The sequence below is a fragment of the Triticum aestivum genome, chromosome 6D (assembly GCF_018294505.1).
Source record: "Triticum aestivum cultivar Chinese Spring chromosome 6D, IWGSC CS RefSeq v2.1, whole genome shotgun sequence".
Lineage (NCBI taxonomy): Eukaryota > Viridiplantae > Streptophyta > Magnoliopsida > Poales > Poaceae > Triticum > Triticum aestivum.
The window spans coordinates 469,310,534-469,329,393 of record NC_057811.1 but is presented as its reverse complement, the minus strand read 5'-3'; the positions used below and the strand labels follow the sequence as shown (position 1 = coordinate 469,329,393).

The following is an 18,860-nucleotide window of genomic DNA, read 5'->3' as shown; positions in this document are numbered from 1 at the left end:
CCGTGCGCCCTCCGCAAACAAACCACCACAGCCCGAGGCTCCAATCTACCGCGAACTAAGCAGCACCTCCAAGAAGGGATGCGACGCCGACGACGCTGCTGCCCGGACGCGGAGGGAGGTGGGGGATAGCTACTACCGACACCCTCCAAGAAGGGATAGTGGCACCCGCCGGCCGGTGTCACCGCATCGGAGCCGGACGAACCGGCAAGGATTTCTCCCGCACGCCAAACCCCACCGGCCAACCGGAGTCGACAAGCCAAACCACCGCCCAACACCATGCGCCATCACGGTTGTGCCGCCACCAACCCCGTCTCGCTGCGAGCACCACCACGAGGCCAAGAAGACCGGAGAGAAGATCCAAGCGACGGGAGCAGCAGCACCAAGGCCAAGCGGGAGGGAACCACCTCCACCGCCGTCGTACGAGAGGCCCGCGCCTCCGGCACCGTCGCGGTAGCCATCCGGACATGGCAGCGGGGCATACCAGGCCACCCCTGGCCCGGCCAGGCCCGCTATGCCCCGCCGGCCACGCTGCAGCAAGCTGGCATCGGCGCCGCCAGCACCCCACCGTTCATCGCCATTCCCCCACCTCCCGGGAGTCACACCGCAGACCCGTCCCGCCGCCGGCCCGCCCAGGCCCAGATGGGGCCCGAAGGGCCCGGATCTGGGCCGAGCGCCGCTGCGCCACCCCGCCGCCAACGACGGCGCCGCCCGCCCATGCCGCGTCGAGGAACCCCGGCACCAGCCAGGCCGCCGCCGCCTAGGAGCACCCCCTGGTGGAGCTCCGCCCCGCGCCGGAGAGCCACCGGGAGAGGAAAGTCAGGGGCGCCGCCACCAGTGTCCCCGGGGCCAGGCCGGCCGCGAGCGCCAGCGACGGCGGCATGGAGGAAGGGGAGAGGGGGGCTGGAGGAGGAGGAGGGCGCCGCGCGGCCGGGCGCCCGCGGGGGCGACGCGGTCGTGAGAGGGAGGGTTTTTTCGGCAATGAAGGGAATTCACCTTGTAAATAATTAGAAGCAACTGAAACCCTATGAATTTTAATTTTAGGTTAAGAGTTAGACGTGCCCCTCCAGGTAGAACACCCTGTGCTGATAGAGTTACTTCGTTAGAAGAAACCATACGGAGATATGCTGATAAACCGTCGGACAATGTAGTGAAGCCAAAGATTGGGATGAGTTTTGATTCCCTTGGAGAAGCGTATGATTTTTATAATTTGTATTCTTGGGAGCTTGGATTTGGTATAAGATATGTCATGAGCCGTTTGAACGTCGAGCGCACAAAATGTATGCAGGAGATTGTCTGTGCCGATGCTCGGTCAGCACTTAAGACCTTAAAAAAAATTATCTTTCACATTTTCTTACATAATTCTTGCACTGAAATTCTTGAAAACAAATTTGCAGGGGAAACCAGAGCAACAGAATAGCCGGTCTTGCCGTTGCGAGTGCCCTGCGTTGATCAAATTGTTAAGAGCTACAGACAATGGATGATACATTGCTGAACACCGGTCAAGCCACAACCCTCATTGTCTCTGACTTGCGGTGAAAAAGTTCATTGGCCATCTCACAAGCACATAGACATGTACACAAAAGATTTGGTGAAGCAGCTTAGGGCGAACAATATCCACCTCAACAAGGTTTATAGCATAGTTGGCAGCTTCTTCGGTTCGTCGCAGAGGGTGCCTTTCACAAAGAGATCGCCGCGTAATCTATGTGGACGAATAAGCCGAGACCAGGCCGATGATGATGTAAACAAAACCCTAGCTGTGTTCAAAGAGATACAACAGAAAGACCCAGAATTCACCTACCGAGTCCAAGGCGATGAAGAAAGCAGAATAAAAAATCTTATGTGGACAAGTGGGAACAGCAAGCTACGGTACAAATTCTTTGGTGATGTCATCACATTCGGTACAACATATAGAACCAATTTGTCTGACATGCCCTTTGGGTTGTTCGTTGGTGTGAACAATCACTTCCAAAGCATGAATTTGACTTTGTTGTTTCTGCTGTGTGAAATTTAGACCAAGCAAGGGCCATGGAGGTGGCGATCAAGAGCGAGCTGACTGGGACTGTTCACAGATGGTGCAAATGACATCTTATGAAAGCAAAAGAAAACCTTGGTGCATTGTACACTAGCAAGAGCGAGTTCAGGGCTGAATTCCACAAAGTGGTGAATCACATGATAAGTGTGGACGAATTTGAGACTGCATGGGGTATGCTTGTTGAGAAATACATTTTGGAGTCACACAATTACATGATGAACCTGTACGATCCACGTCACAAGTGGGCAAAGCCATACTTCAAGGGTGTGTTCTGTGCCAAAATGACCAGCTAGCACCCAGTGCAGCGAGTGTGCAAACATTATGCTGAAAATGTACATGCCGCCAGCCAGCCCAATACATGTATTCGTCAGCCAGTACACGAGGCTTCAATTCGATCGCGAATCAGATGAGAGCTACCGAGAAAAAAGGACAAGGATTGTAAGCCAAATTTATTTACATGCTGTTCTAAATTTGTTGCTCTTGTATTTGTCTATATCGAATAAAACTGACAATTTATCTCTCTTTTGTGCTAATCAGAGTGGTGCCTTGATGAGGACAAACATTGCTATCGAGAGGCACGCGAGTAAGGTTTATACAAGAAAGATGTTTGAACAATTTGGTGAGAACCTGTTCGAAGATGGATCATACCAAGTCGAGGAAGTGGAAAAGAAGAATAAATATATCGCAAGGCACAACAACGCCGAAAAACGAGAGAAGTGGAGTAAGGTTGAATATGAGGTAACCATATCAGATGAGGGTGATTGGTGAATGTGGGCAGTTTGCCCACATGGAAATGCTTTGCTGCCATGGTTCGAAGGTCATTTCTCGCTACGATACTATCTACCTTATATTTGATATCACACATGGTACTTATGCTTGTTCATGTATGTAGGTGATGGAGCACATACACTACGGGAACAGCTAATTTGCTGTCAGGGGCATCTTTGCCGTCAGCTTTTCGTCGGGCAGACGACAAAGAAAGGGTTTGCCGTCATCTGCAGACGGCAAAGAAAAACTAACGGTGAAATATACTTTGTCGTCAGCGAAAAAAAATACAGACGGCAAATAACTCACTTTGCCATCTAAAAAAAACACAAACGGCAAAGATATTTGCCGTCTGCGCAATTTAGTACATACGGCAAAGAGCTCACTTTGCCGTCTGTAAGAAAAAACACAGAGGGCAAAGATCTTTGCCGTCTGCGTTTTTTATTACAGACGGCAAAGAGTGCTCTTTGCCGTCTGTAATATAAAACGCAGACGGCAAAGAAGAAGCACACCACGCGGATCGATCCACGGATCGATGACGTGGGGTGATCTGGTCCACCCAGTGTGCACTTCCACGATGGGCAGCCCAACCCACTGATCTCTCTCCCTTATCCCACGATCTCTCTCTCCCACGTACCCATCTCTCTCTCTCTTACGGGCACACTACAGCGGCAAGATCGAGCGGCGCAGGCGAGGAGAGAAAGAGACGCGGGCGGCACGGCACGGGCCGGCGAGCTCTGGCGCCTCCTCCCTCTGGCGCCTCCTCCCTCCGACGCCTCCTCGCTCCGGCGAGCAGCGCGGCGCGGCCTCCTCCCTCTGACGACTCCTCCCTCCGGCGAGCAGCGCGGCGCGGCCTCCTCCCCCTGACTCCTCCTCCCTCCGGCGTCTCCTCTCTCCGGCGAGCAGCGCGGGCGGTGCGGCACGGGCTGGTGAGCAGCGCGGTCTAATCCCTCCAGCGCGTCCTCACTCCGGCGAGCAGCGCGGGCGGCGCGGGCCGGTGTGGAGCGCAGCCTCCTCCCTTCGGCGCCTCCTCACTCCGGCGAGCATCGCGGGCGGTGCGGCCTCCTCCCTCCGGCGCCTCCTCACTCCGGCAAGCAGCACAGCCTCCTTCATCCGGCACCACCTCACTAGGGACATCCTATATAGGCATGCATGAGATACCCAAGCGGCACATCCTAAAAAGGTGGACAAAAGATGCTAGGGACATCTTGCCACAACACATTGCTGATTTTTAAAAAGACCAGGCTGCCAATCAGTTTTTTACATGTCGGAACTCAACTCCGTACCTGCATACCATGGAACTAGTGAGGATTGGAGACTCATCAGTCGCTGCCTATGAGCTAGTATTGGGGAGGATCAAAGACTTGATTGTAGAGGCATCTCCATTGGCGGAAAAGAGGGATGGACTAGGAATTGAGGATAAGATAGCTGCTGAAACAAGTAGGAAGAACAATGGCTCAGCTGAGGCAATCATGACATTGATGTGGAAATGGTTGACAATGAGAACAACATGACTGCATCTGGCAATTGGGAGGATGCCCTTGCTGGTCTGACAGCTCCAAGCAAGAAGCGTGGAGTTGGGCGGCCATGCTCGAGCAAAGAGAAAGCGCCGTACGAAGGCTTGAGTAAACGAACAAGGTTTTTTTCGGTATATGTAAACTCCCAGGGCATAAGAGGACCACCTGCCCAGACAGGGGTGATGTGCCAAAACAAACTCGCAAGCCTGTTACCTGCAAGAACTGTGGTGTTACGGGGCACCGTCGCACCTCCTGCACGAGGCCGCTTGTCACCAATGCATTTTAATAACTTTAGATATCGTGTGTAAAATTAGAATAATCGAGGATTTTCTAGTGTGTGGCTTGTGGATGAACTTCCATGCTTGTTCCTCCTGGGTGTAAACTATTTCTTTTCATATGACGCTGTGATGTCTAAACTGATAACTCTTAATTTCACATCCACTGTAGCTTGATAACTTGCGACGAGTGTAACCTGTGCTGACATTTCGAAAAAAAAATCTTGACATGGTTAACAGCCCATGAATGGTCCTTCAGTTAAGCTGTGTGATGCTGAATATGCATGAAAATCACCAGGATGGTGTTTGCCTGCTGGCTCGTGAATGTATATATATAAATCACCAGCATGGTGTTTGCCTGCTGTCATTTGTTGAATATCGATTGCAGGTAGAACAATCAATGCGTTCTTACCCGTGTCAACACCTCTGCCTCCACGGTAGCACGTGTATCCGCCGCATGCGTTCAAAATTCAAACAGCGTATGGCGCTTGAACGGGGACGGTTCCCATTACTTAGGCTGCGTTCGATTTCTATCCACTCTTTTAACTCCGCTCCCGGAGCGGACCACACTTTAGCCTAATTTGCCGGAGCTGCCAAAACCCAGCTCCCCAACTCCGCGGAGTGGGGAAGTTCCGAACAGGGCCTTAAGCTGCTGGGGGGCAGTGAGCCCTTGCCAAAGAGCTGGACGGGTAGGCTCAGAAAAAATTCTGATCCATACACGCTAATTTTGTACCGCTACGATCACGTAATTAAGCAGGGCTTTAATGCGCGGGACCCATCACCGAATACCCTGTGAATACGGACGATGCATGCGCTCGATAATACAGAAGACGCGTGCATCCCAATACTGACCAACGCCTCAGATTTCGGCCTCAGCTGTGCCCACGACCAGAAACGAATTTTCGGCTTTTCATACCCTACTTGCTCTGCAAGAATCTGGAAACATATGGATGGGAAAAGTGCGCAGATGCAAAACAAATCAATAAAAAACACTTGAAACCATTTGAATTTTTCTAGTATTTGTTTTGCTTAAGTAAATCTTTAACCCCAAAGCCAGCTTTGCATTTAAATCTACAAACTTGAAACCATTTGAATTTTTCTAGTATTTGTTTTGCTTAAGTAAATCTTTAACCCCAAAGCCAGCTTTGCATTTAAATCTACAAACTTGAAACCATTTGACAAGATAGTATCATTTTTTTCCCACTCCCCCTGCCAGAAGAAGCGCCGCTTATGTTTATCAAATCATTCAATGAAAGGTTTAGATAACAGAAGCACTGAAATACAGTAATAGACAATACGGGGCACGAAAGAGTTGAGAAGGATAAGTCTACCACCTGAAGAGGCTGCATTTCCAATCCAGGATTCACACCTCTGACTTGGGATTATTATGACTTGTGTATCCTTTTATATTGACTTGTGTATCTTTTTTTTACTTGTATATCTGATAATTTATATTCTTACACATACTGACTTGGTTTTTTTTTTTTTTGCGGGGAGATTTGGGGTTATTATGTTCAGGGAAATATAGCTTGAAGATATAGCTTTTCATACCCTACTTGCTCTGCAAGAATCTGGAAACATATGGATGGGAAAAGTGCACAGATGCAAAACAAATCAATAAAAAACACCAAATTATGTATATTTACTTTGCTTGGTTTACATGGATAAGAAAAATAGGCGGTCCCGATAAGCACGGTCAAATCAAAGTCAAACCACATACGAGTATAGTTAGGATTTTATTATGTCAATAAAAACTCCAGTCTCATACACTGCGCATAGGAATTCTAAAAAGAGGTCTGCGTGGATTGTAAAATCACTTCATATTTTTTCTTTAATAGTGACATAATATAATTTCTGTACCACATTTTATTTGGTCCATACTTTTGTACCAAAGAAATGAAACAAAAGGAAACCAAAAATGTCTGTTTCTATAATTTTCCTCTGTTTTTTATGTTAACTAAACTCCTCAAACTTATATCTAGAAGATTCGGAATAGGTTGATGAGTCCACATAGAAAAATGTGACCAATCCTACCCAGCACAGAGAGGGTTACTCGAAAAATGTTGGTTTTCTCACAGTCTATGACACGTGGGGACCCGGTGAGCTCCAGTCCAAGCTTACAACGGAAGGGAAGCCACCTGCTCTGCTTCCTCTGTTCCCCATTCACCGCGGCGCAGCGCAAAAACCCTCACCCACAGCAACGGCGACCAAATCCGCCGAGCAGGCCGGCAATGCCGTCCGGCGGCAAGCCGCGGAGGTCCGCGTCCGCCATCTTCGCCGACACGGCGAGCGGGCACCACCTCCTCACCGTCCATGGCTACTCCCGCACCAAGGGCGTTCCCACCGGGGAGCGCGTCAAGTCGCGCCCTTTCGCCATCGGCGGCCACCGCTGGCGCATCGACTACTACCCCAACGGCGTGCGCGCGGAGGTCGCCGACTACGTGTCCCTCTCCCTGATGCTCGACGAGGACGAGGACGTCGCGGCGGCGCCGGCGGTGAAGGCCCAGTACGACATCCGCCTCGCCGGCGAGGCGGAGGAGGAGGAGGAGGAGGGGGCGGCGCTGGCGTCGTCGCCGGTGGACGACTTCACCCCCGGGAGGGGATGGGTGTACACCACGTTCGTCTCCAGGGAGGAGCTGGAGGGCTCCGAGCATCTCAGGAACGACTCCTTCACCGTCCGGTGCGACATCGTCGTCGTCCGCGACTACCGCGCGGAGGACGCGGCGGTGGCATTCGTCTCCGTTCCCCAGTGCGACCTGCGCCGGGACCTCGCCGGGCTCCTCGAGACCGAGAAGGGCGCCGACGTGGTGTTCGAGGTCGGCGGCGAGACCGTCGCCGCGCACCGGTGCGTGCTCGCGGCCCGCTCCTCGGTCTTCGCCGCCGAGCTCTTCCGGCCGATGAAGGAGGGCAATGCCGACGCGGGCGTCATCGTGCGGGTGGAGGACATGAAGCCGGAGGTGTTCAAGGCTCTGCTCCGTTTTGCATACACCGGCTTGCTGCCGGAGACGCGCAAGGAGGACCAAGACGTGACATGCCAGCACCTGCTCGTCGCGGCGGACAGGTACGGCATGAGGCGGCTGAAGCTGATATGCGAGGAGAAGCTCTGCGAGTGCATAAACGTGGGCTCGGCGGCGATCGTCTTGGCGCTGGCCGAGCAGCACCGTTGCGAGGGGCTGAAGAAGGCGTGCTTCGATTTTCTCGCGGCGCCGGCGAACCTGAGGGCGGTCGTGGCCACCGAAGGCTTCCAGCATCTGAGCAGGAGCTGCCCTTCACTCATGGCCGAGGTGATCACCATGTCCTTGGGCATTACTTAGCTGAGTGATGGATCATGGTGGATGCCCGTAAGTGTTCTGCCATTGGTGAATAAATTGTTGTTTAGACTAATGGAACGGAAATGTGTATGTAATCAGGTAGCTGACTTATTAGACTCTAATTGATGATCGAGATGCGGGAAAATTGCCTATTTTTGCTCCTTTTCTATCAGTTTGTTGCATCTCTGCAATTGTGCTAAATAACCAGGAAGTGCATTGTGATCACTGATCCCAGGGCATAGAATGCTCTGGTTTCGTGGCAAATGGTAGCTCGTGGTTTCAGATCCTTGTCAGAGCAATGCTTCGGTACACCCCCCTCACAAAACGTATAAAGGGTAGTATGAACTTTTCACAAATTGTACTCACTTTTCTATGTATACGTTGTAGGTTCGTATAATACCCGGCCAACAGCCCTCCCACATGGGCTCATCCCATTCAAGTTTTTTAGTTTTATCAAAAAACGGATGTCCTCGGCTGGATTCGAACTAGAGCCCTCACACGCTATGTGTGGCCGCACATACCATCTGGGCTAGAATATCCGATTTGCCAACTAGCCTTGTTTTCTTCTTCTTGTTCGAGAGACATAACGCCAATTAAAAAACACAGCACCTTCGCTCTTTGGTTTATGTTTTTTTTGCACGGTTTTCGTTAGGGTTTCTAATTTCCCTGTTTTGTTCTAAAATACTAATGTTTTCTTTTTAAAAATTGTACATAAATTTCAAAAAAATGTTCATGCATTTCAAACTTGCTCAGAATGTCAAAACACGAACAGTTTTTTTATAAAAGAACAAAATTTAAACATGAACATTTTTGAAAATCAGTAACAAATTTGGAATTCCAGAATACATGTTTTAACTAACTTTTTAAACTAATGATTTTATATTCTTTTTTCTATATTTTTTTAATAAATGCTTTTAAAAAAACACTTACTGTTTTCTATTTTATCCCTTTGTATTTATTAGTTGGGGTCATTTCAGGGATGTCCAAAAATCACCATGTTCAACGGACATTATTCGGTAAGGTCAGAACGGTTTGTCTGAGAGCACGTTATTTTTCAATATCTTTGTAATGGCCCCAATTTCCCCAGCAAAAAAGAAGAAGAAATGGACCTAATTTTTTTCATGGCCTTTTATGAGCAATTCAAGGCACCATGCCAAATTGATTTGGTTTTCGACAAATTCTGCATTTTCTGGAGTTTTTTTTAGTAAAAGAAGACCGATAAAATAGTAGAACATGTCGCAACTTGCATACGATGTCAGAAATTGTTAAACCTAGCATGGTTGCCTGCCATGGGCATGCCCATCCGGGTGCACCCTCCATTGAACATGGTCTAGTTTTGAATTTTTTCGGGGGGCATGCCCGTGGTAAGGATCCATGCCAGGTTCGATTTCTGACAAAATATGCAAGTTGCGACACGTCCTGTCATTTATCTGCCTTTCTTAACTGAGAGAACTTCGGAAAAGATCAAATTTGTCGAAAACCAAAACAACTTGGCATGTTGCGTTTAATCGGTCATATAAGATCATGGAAATATTTGGGGTAAGTTAATGGATGCCACAAAAACATGCCCTCAAATGGACCCTTCTCGCTTACCCGAACACCCTCTGTTGAACATGATATATTTTTGGACATGAATGAAATGACCCCAACCTTTTCCAGTAGACGGGCACGCCCATGGTAGGCATCCATGTTAGATTTCAATGAATTTCCCACACCATATGCATGTTGTGTTACGTCCGGCCATTTATCAGCCAGTTTTCACCGAGAAAACTCTAAAAAACGCAAGAACTATCGAAAACTTAAACAGCTTGACATGGTGCCTTGATTTAATCATAGAAGGAGGTGGGAAAAATTAGTCCATTTGAAGGATGCTGAGAAACAATGCACCCTCAGGTAGAGTCTTCTAGCCAACTCAAACATCCTCTATTAAACATGGTTTACTTTTGGACATTCTTAAAATGACCCCAACCTTTTCAACCAGGTGGGCATGAACATGGTAGTCATCCATGCCAGGTTTGAACGATTTCTGTCACCGTATGCAAGTTGTGACACGTCCGCCCATTTATCGGGCGTTTTTGACCGAGAAAACTCTGAAAAAAGCAAAACTTGTTGAAAACCAAAACAACTTGGCATGGTGCCTAGAATTAGTCATACAAGGCATGAAAAAAAATTCGGGCCATTTCAAGAATGTCGGGAAACGATGTGCTCATAGATGGAGCCATCTCGCCTACTCGAACACCTCTGTTGATCATGGTCTAAGTTTTTCTTTTTCAATCTTTTGTAGTGCGTCAAATATAACGCTAAAAAGATAGACTCTGGTTTTCCTTTTCAACCAGGCTGGTTTTTACATGGGTTTTTATATTATTTTGTTTTTCTTTACTTTTTTATTTCTTTTTTATATTTTGAAAAAAGTTCATAAAAAATCAAAATAAGTTTATCGATTTTGAAGAAAAGTTCATTGATTTGGAAAAAAAATTCACAAATTTGAAACAAAATGATTGATTTAGAAACGAAGTTCGTCAATTTTATAAAGAAGTTCAACAAATTCAAAAACAAACCGCCAATTTGCGAAATAGTTCATGATTTTGTGAAGAAAACTGATCAATTTTGGAAAAAAAGAATCACTGATTTGGAAGAAAAATGCAAGAATTTGAAATTTTGTCGTCATTTTCGAAAAAGAAATCACGAATTATAAAAAGTTCACGCATTTAAGAAACAAAAGAAGAAAAGGAAAATAGCAAACAGAAAATTTTGCGCTTTGCCAATGTCTATTTGAAGTCTTAAAAAATATACATAACACTTGATGTCTAGTTGCCCAGTTGGTTAGTACGGCTGTGCTAATTCCTGTACGACCTAGGTTCGGATCCTGCAGCACGCGTGATTTTTTGCGGTTCCTTAAAAAAAAAAGGCTGAACGGGCCAGCCCAGCGCGGCAGGGTGTGCACGTCGTTCATGTACAGCGTATACGTGTTTTTAAAAAAAAAATCAGCACATAGGTGAACAGTTTATAAAATATGACTATCATGCCCTTACTTATGAAGAGGTATCGGCTAATCTGAGCCGTCCTTGTGTTTAAGGGGGGTGTACCGAAGCAGAAGTGTCCTTGTCATCGGATATTGCCCTTGTTTTAGCATTGGGTGCTCCATTGTTTCTCAATGAGTGAAGTCACTGAACGTTTTTGACTTGTGTTATTACTATCACTTTGGCTATTGTGGTACATGATCTCATCTACTATAACTGTCTAAGGAGATGCTGAGTAGTATGCCATTGTTTCAGTTATAAGCATCCTTGCAAATTTATCATGGCTGACTATTTTTCAGGTAACTGTGCTGATTTAACCTCCACTAGGAACTGTTAGTTATCTGGTTTTATTGTTTCCCATGCACATGTAGAGTGCTTTCTGTTTTTCAAGATTTCAAAACAGTCTCTTATCTACTCTGCCTGTTAACCAACAAGTACTCTGTTTTCAGATAGCTTGATCATTACATCTACGATAGTCCTGTAATTTTCTCCCTTTTGCCTTCTCCTTGTGTGTGAAATCTCAGGGTTTACACTAGTTGGAAATGAAGAAAAAGAAGAGATGTTGAAACGAATGAATGCTGCATGATATGTTATAACAATCAGTACCCATACCTTTGAGGATGTGGTGATTTGGAACAGGGGAATCTTGAAAAAACAATTTGCTTCTAGGACTGACATTGTCAGTAATGTGTGTGAACTGTACCTGCTAGGAACAACATTTTTCTTCTGTTTACCAGTAGAGGTTCTATGTTGGTAAAGGCAACTGTAATACAAGGAATTTATATCTGGATCATGGGATGCTGTCTCAGTTTAGAAAATTAAAACATTCAACATTTACTTTTCATGTTCTGCACGTGGTCCAGGGCTGCCTGGGACACTGCAGGTCGATCTTCAGGGAGCAGCGAAGCCGGTTAATTTTTGTCAATAGCAATGGTTTTACCTGATCTGCACTCAGTTTTATATGAGAAAATGCATGAGAGAATCTAGCTACTACTGCACAGTTTTAATTTTCCTATCATATACTGAAAGCGGCTTAAATGCTGCATTAGTAACAAAACGGAGCTATGTGTTCGGTGTTTATAATAGTGTCAATAAAAACAGAATGACAGTGGTATGAACAGAAGTTAGAAATAATTTTCCCCTTTCATTTCCTTTCATGTGCACACACAAACTTTTTTGACATTTCGTTTCATGAAAACAATGATGAATCACAAACATTGCAGCCTTACAGCTTACTTCATTTGCAGGTGAGCATGCTTTGCTTCTCACCCACCGGCACTTCCTCTTAACCTACGATAGCGGAATAATTTCCCACAAAAACCAATCAACAATCTACCTACAGGCAGGAGCATAAAAGCCTGGAATATGAGCAAAGACAATGGAGTAAGGGGCCACGGTTATGGGCTCTGTTCCCTCAACCTGCACAGGCTCCAGCTTGGGGATGGCGCCATTGGCACCAGTGGCCAGCACATTGCCATTGAGCAGCATATGTTGGCTCTGCAGGTTCCCATCTTTGGCTGTGAGGTGGTATTCCTGTCTTGTGAGCCCAGCTGTTTCGCCGAGCTTGGGAATGGACCTTGTGTGCTCCTTTGCGACGTGGGGATGCGTGACCTCTTGTGCACCCTCGCTGGTCACATAGATATGGTTTGTGTTGTTGCCACTGAGGTTGATCAGGAGTAGGGTGATCCCTTGCTGGAAAATTCAGAGAGATAAAATTTAGTACAGGTCAGTTGGTTAATACAGTGCCGGTTGCCAAAATGGAAGGGGGGCGTGGATCGCCTGTGCTCGTTACCGAATCTTTTGCGCAATGTGTATAAGCACGGATCTTGTTTGTGCCGTTGAATGTCGTGGAGAGAACCTTGGTTCCCATGAGGCGATGCCATAGCAGAGCACTGCAGAGGAAGGCAGGAATAAGTTGCATGAAGATGGCAAGTTTGGCATCATGTTTCAGTGCACAGGATGTATGGAGCCAATACTTAGCTTGGAAACTAAGTATGTGGTGCCAGATTCTAATAAGTGTAACGATTATGAAGTTATCCTTCGAATAAAAACATTATAATCTCTCTTGTGGCACAAATTTTCAAGAAATTCAGGCATGCCAGTTTACCTGTAGTAATCAGGATTTGGTTCAAATGTTGTTGTGTTGAGCAGGCCATAATTCCCTCCAACCAAGGTTTGCCTGCAATAACTCTTTGTGTCGTACTTTGCGGACATCCCGAGCTGATCCAGGTACCTGAAACATCACCGTGTTGTAGCTGATAAATACTAGTACTTCAGAATTCAGATGATAACTTCAACTGCTCATCATTTTCTTGGCTTACCAGAAACTGAACACAAATGCATCAGTTACAAGGTGGTGGCCACTGTTGTAAGCCCCTCCAGCTTCGCCGACCCACGCGGTGGTGGATGTCCCAGCGGACTTCAGAATCCCCTGAAGATTGCTGAACGTGCTTACCATATTATCGAGATAAGAGGGGTTGAGAATTTTCTCAACCAGATGCGTGTCAACACCTGATACACCCAAAAAATTATATCCATTATGCAGGTTCCATGTTTCCAGTCCATGTGCCGAATGGACGGTGAGTCATGGCGAGCATACCGGGGCCTAAATTGTAGATATGGTGAGTGATCACATCCATCTGGTTCGGCTTTGTTTTGGCTACGAGCTCGGTGAACCAACCCGCGTCGAAGAAGCCTCCCGGCGCGATCACCAGCGGTTTCGATCCTTGGTAGGCTTTGTCAACGACTTGGTTCAGGTTGATCACATCCGCGGCATACTGATCTGCACCGACCCGAGTCCCAACTCCACTGCCACTGAGTTCGTTTCCTGCAATGAAACCACGGTAAATTCCCAAAACACCTGTACAAAAGGTACTGCATAGGAAGTTTGTATTTTAAGCAACATTTTGGAAAGACAAGTTGAGGGTATTTCCTAAAAGTGTCCCTTTTTGTACATTGAGTAACGCGTGAAAAAGCAAAGGAGAGCATCGTTTAATGATATTTCCCCTTGCTCTTTATAAGTGGTGATAGCTCAGCATCACCTAATCGACGCCGACATACTTGTCTGGGATTTCTTTTGTTCAAACATATCAGGATCTCTCTTGATCATACTTATCAGGATTTCTTTCGTGCCGTAAAGTAACTTCAGAACAATATATTTGTATAAAGATCACGTTGATCAACATACATACCAAGCTCCCAGCCATAGATATCATATCCCTTGCTGACGGTGTAGTGGATGAAAGAGGCAGCATTGGTGTAATCCCATGGCCCTCCCATGGAGCCATCAGGCATTGGGACCCGGCCATTCAGCGCATTCAGCCCAAAGACAATCTGTGCGCTGCAATCATCACCAAAAGGACAATAAGCCAATAAAGTCACATTATCATTTTCGTTTTTGATTTCCTTATATGTGTTTTTTTTACAGCTACAGAGTTGGGGTTACCGATTACGATGAAAAATTACCCAGATTTCTGGAAGAAGGCGTTGAGCTCGTCCCACCGGTGCATGGGCAGGCAGCCCTGCGTGAACCCGAACATGGCCGATGTGTTCTTGGTGAAGGGGGAGCAGGGCGCACCGGTGTCGCCGGTGCCATAGACCACCAGGTCCTGCAGGGAGCCGCCGAGCCGGAGCCGGAGAGGGGAGAAGGCTGCAGGGACGAAAAGAATCGCCGTGATTGGTACCGTGGAGCTCACTCAATGGAGAGATGCCATGATCGGCACCAGCATGGCAGCATTCATGAAAGCGAAAGGTGATGAGCGTGCCTTACCTTTCACGGCGTTCTGCAGGATCTTGCTGGACAGGTCCTGCAGGGAGGTAAACAAAACAATCATAGCTGGGGTCAGATTATTTTGCCATGTTTGGGAAACCCTGGAGTTTCAGGATAAATTTGAAGGGGATTTTACACAAATTAACCCGGGATAAACGGTGATGCGCGCAAAAATAATAACTGAGTTTAGTTGTTTGTTGTTTCTTTTCAAATAAAAATAGTAAATTTGTGGGTTGTTTTATTGATTGGAATGCAAACATATTTTAAGGATGACATCACAGGGTTAGTGGCAGTAGTTTAATGGTCAGTAGGCACTAGTCTTTTGCATCAGCACATGATTGGAGGGACAAAAACGGAAATGGTCCGAGAGAATTACACTCCATGTAATCTCCTACCCATTCTCTCTCACAAAAGACCCCTACCGTTGCCGACACACACGAAAAACAATCAACGAAAATACCTAAAAAAAACACTGCTCGTGCTCTACATAGAGTGTTTCACATGTTTTTAACCATATTCGGTACGCAACAATTTCACGAAGACCTCAAGACTTTTTTCTTTTCCATAATACAGAAGGCCTCATTTCCCGCCGAAACCGGGAAATGGCGACGGCGCCAAAAGTGACTAAATTACTTACCTAAAAAATAATTAATTCTATTGCTACAACTGGTATGAGTTCTGAAATTTTGTCATTCTTCTTGTTGAAATCCAATCTGTTTGGAGTGCAAGTAGTGCTCTTATTAAGAAGGTTGGTGGGCAGTGGGCTTTTGCGTCTGCACATGATTGGCAGGGACGGAATTGGAAATGGTCCGACAGAATTGATTATGGGTCCGTGTGATCTCCTCCCTAGGCTGTCAAAATTCCTATCCATTCCAACACAACGCGCCTCCCAAAAGATCCATGGCGCTGCCGACACCCGAAAAACAACCAAACAGAAACATATATCCTCGGAAACGATGCCCGCGTTCTAAAGAATTCATATGCAGAGCTCAGACAAACAAATTTTTAAAATTTTGCAGAGATTTTCAAGCGTCTCGATAAACAAATTTGAGAGTGAGACAGAGGACAGAAACAGAGAGGGTGTGTGACGTGGGGTTACCAGGTTGAGGAGGCCGGCGCGGCCCCAGGCGCAGGTGCCGTAGTCGCACTTCTCCGGCGGCCACCAGTCCAATGTCGCGCACACGAACGCCGAGTCCGTCTCCGCCACGGCGGCCCGCGCGTCCACCACCACCGCCTCGCCGACCGCGCCTGCTGCACCGGCGCTCGTGCCGTTCACGGCGGCCGAGGAGCCGGCGAGCGAGAGGACGGCCACGGCCCAGACGCAGAAGCAGAGCCTGGCCGCCTGCGGCAGCAGCAGTCCCGCCGCCATGCCGAGCAAGCAAAGAACCAAGAACTACACCGGCTGGCCGGAGGAAAGGGCGGGCAGCAATGCCGCTCTTGCAGGTGAGAGAAGCTAGCTTCTTCTTGCCGCGGCCTTATGCCATGGAGAGAGGGGGAGGGAGAGCGGCGGGGTGTGGTGGTTTTCCGGTGGGGAGATGGGAAGGCCGGCCGCCTTTAATGGCTTTGTGTGTTTGGTGGGAGAAGCTTGGAATCTTTATATGGGGAAGGAGGGAGGTCAGGGAGGGAGGCAGAGCAAGTTGGCAGAAGAGAGAAAGCATACCATGTCACTGGGAATTTAGGGGACAACAATATTTATTATTTTGGCCAATGGAAATAGATGATGCCCCTTTGTACTTTTACATTTGGTTTGTTTGGAAAATGCTCATCAGTTTCTTTGGAAAATGCTCATCTCACTCTGAATTTTGCTCTGTTTTATAAATAAAGCAACAACCAAACAAAAGTACACGGTCGATCGATACAAGGTGATGAGGTAGCTCGCATACAACGCCGATCCCATGATAACCGGAACACGCACGACGAACGCCGATCTTTGGAAAATGCTCATCTCATTCTCACACATGGTCCCTAAAGGATTTACCACCAAAAACTCATTTTTATAAATTGCAAAGAATGGATATATGAATGTATGCGCAAATTTTGAAACCAAAACATGAACATATGCGGCCTGTTACAAATGAAAAAGTATGTTTTAATGTGATTAGTGGAAGATTTATTTTTCTTTGACATTGGCAACCTGTTGTTGGTGCCTGGGGGGTTGCTTATGGGAGGATATTTTTTTGAAGCTGACTCCTGCATAGCTAGTTGGTTTATGACAAGAATGGTTCTTATGGACAAAAGGACTGGGTTCAAGTGGAAGTGTGGAACCCGTTCAATGTTTATGGGGCTGCTCATTCATTGGATAAGGACATGTACATGTTGATTTGGTTTAGATGCTAGGTTTTAATAACTTTCCCTGTGTAATTGGTGGTGACCTTAATATTATTAGAAGAGGTAAAGAGAAAAATAAATGCAAGAAGCTCTCAAAGTGGTCCTTTTTCTTTAGTTCTATTATTGGCCATTGGGGTCTAAAACAGTTTGAACTCTATGGTAGAAACTTTACACGGTATAGTAATCGAGTTGAGCCACTTTATGTTAAAACATGATAGAATTTTGGTTCGCCCTCCTTGGCATCAACATTTTGATTAGTTACTGTTAAAATAAATCCGAGGCGCTCCGTCGATCTACCGAGGACCAAGCAATCACACCAGCACGACACCGAGATTTGTTAACGAGGTTCACCGATGGCTACATCCCCGGGGCATGACTACGGGCGCTCCTTCCCATGACACCGTCACAATACCGCACCCCGGCCGCCCGGGCGCCGGCGCACGCCGCCGGCTCCCCCGCGTGCCTGTGTATTATGTTGGCATAGGTTACATCGTGTGTCTACCCCGATATATATGAGAGGCCTAGGATACAAGTGTCCTATTAGGACACAACTCCTACCCTGTCTACACACAGTCCAAAACCAAGTCCAACTGTAACCTACCTTGTACAATAATATTCGACACAATTCTAACAGTTACTATCTAGACACTTGTAAGCATAGTTTTAAAATGGGACCAGTGTTTGAACCACTGTGGCTCTTGGTTTAGGTGTTCACCGATCGGACTGTCGGTTCACCGGTTCGATGCCCAGTTTTTAAAGACATAAAATACTTATGATTAGCGATAAATACACCAATCAATAATAAAAATATGTGCAACATAATGCCAGAGTAAATATCTTTAGCATCTCATGAATAATATGGTACTATGGCATACAACTACAAAGTAATACAAGTATATAACTGGATACAAGTCCACAACCAATATGACCAACCCAAAAGTATATAGTACCACATATTTTGACAGCTAATATACCAATCAAAATAACAACTAGCAATCAATATAGTAAACAGAAAAAACATATGCAAAATCTTTAATTCTCTTCTCTAATCTCTATTGTGTACAGATACAGACTTTAGGTTTATTAAGTATACAATATATAAGGATGAGTTTTTTATTGGTTTGGTTTAGATGCTAGGTATTAATTACTTCCGGTGTGTAATTCGTGGTGACCTTAATATGCAACTAGAAGAAGTAAAGAGGGAAACAAATGTAAGAACCTCTCAAGGTGGTCATTTTTCATTAATTTTGTACTGAACATAGGGGTCTGAAAGAGCTTGAACTCTCCGGTAGAAACTTTACATTGTCTAATAATCAGAATGATACATTTATGTTAAACTAGATATAATTTTTGACATCCCTTCTTCAGAGCAACAATTTCCATTAGTTACTGTTATGACACTTTTAAGTTGTATAAGGGCATCTCCAACGCTGATCCTTAAACCGTCTGCATTCGTCCTAGATCGGGTTGTCCAGACGTGTTTTGTCATCCACCACGGTAACCCATCCGTCCGTGGACCGGCCCGGTAGTCCGTTTTCTCGCAAATCGAAAGCAAACCGGGGGGGGGGGGGGGATGCGGGCATCTGGGACCGCATGCATCCAACGATCCGGTCCCACCCAAAAACCCTCCCGCATGAAGCGGTTGCCGCGCATTTATGCCGGTCAGCGCCGCTTCAGAGGGGACTTGACATGCCGGCATTAATGCTGGTCAGAGCGACGTGACCGGGCGAGCGGCGCAGCCGCTTCAATGCAGGCGCGCCAACCGAGAAACCTACGCCGTCCATTGCGTCGCACTGAAGTCGGCTTCCAATCCCTTCGCTTGGCCATCGCACCTATTTAAGCA

The 18,860-nt window shown here is 46.7% G+C and overlaps 2 protein-coding genes and 1 pseudogene across 2 annotated transcripts; 2 read left to right on the top strand and 1 right to left on the bottom strand.

Moving 5' to 3' along the window:
- LOC123142724 (uncharacterized) overlaps window positions 1-2,957 on the top strand; it is a 96,267-nt pseudogene extending 93,310 nt beyond the window's left edge.
- A 3,810-nt stretch (window positions 2,958-6,767) lies between these two features.
- On the top strand, window positions 6,768-8,032 carry LOC123142060 (BTB/POZ and MATH domain-containing protein 2-like). Its single transcript, XM_044561085.1, has one exon. The coding sequence runs from the start codon at window positions 6,821-6,823 to the stop codon at window positions 7,901-7,903; it is 1,083 nt and encodes a 360-aa protein (XP_044417020.1). The 5' UTR covers window positions 6,768-6,820; the 3' UTR covers window positions 7,904-8,032.
- A 4,012-nt stretch (window positions 8,033-12,044) lies between these two features.
- On the bottom strand, window positions 12,045-16,268 carry LOC123145970 (heparanase-like protein 3). Its single transcript, XM_044565516.1, has 9 exons — window positions 15,789-16,268; window positions 14,690-14,726; window positions 14,386-14,569; window positions 14,112-14,260; window positions 13,520-13,747; window positions 13,242-13,431; window positions 13,028-13,153; window positions 12,713-12,812; window positions 12,045-12,612 (listed from the first exon to the last, which is right to left on the bottom strand). The coding sequence occupies exons 1-9, from the start codon at window positions 16,056-16,058 to the stop codon at window positions 12,253-12,255; spliced, it is 1,644 nt and encodes a 547-aa protein (XP_044421451.1). The 5' UTR covers window positions 16,059-16,268; the 3' UTR covers window positions 12,045-12,252.
- Between the last annotated feature and the right edge of the window lie 2,592 nt (window positions 16,269-18,860).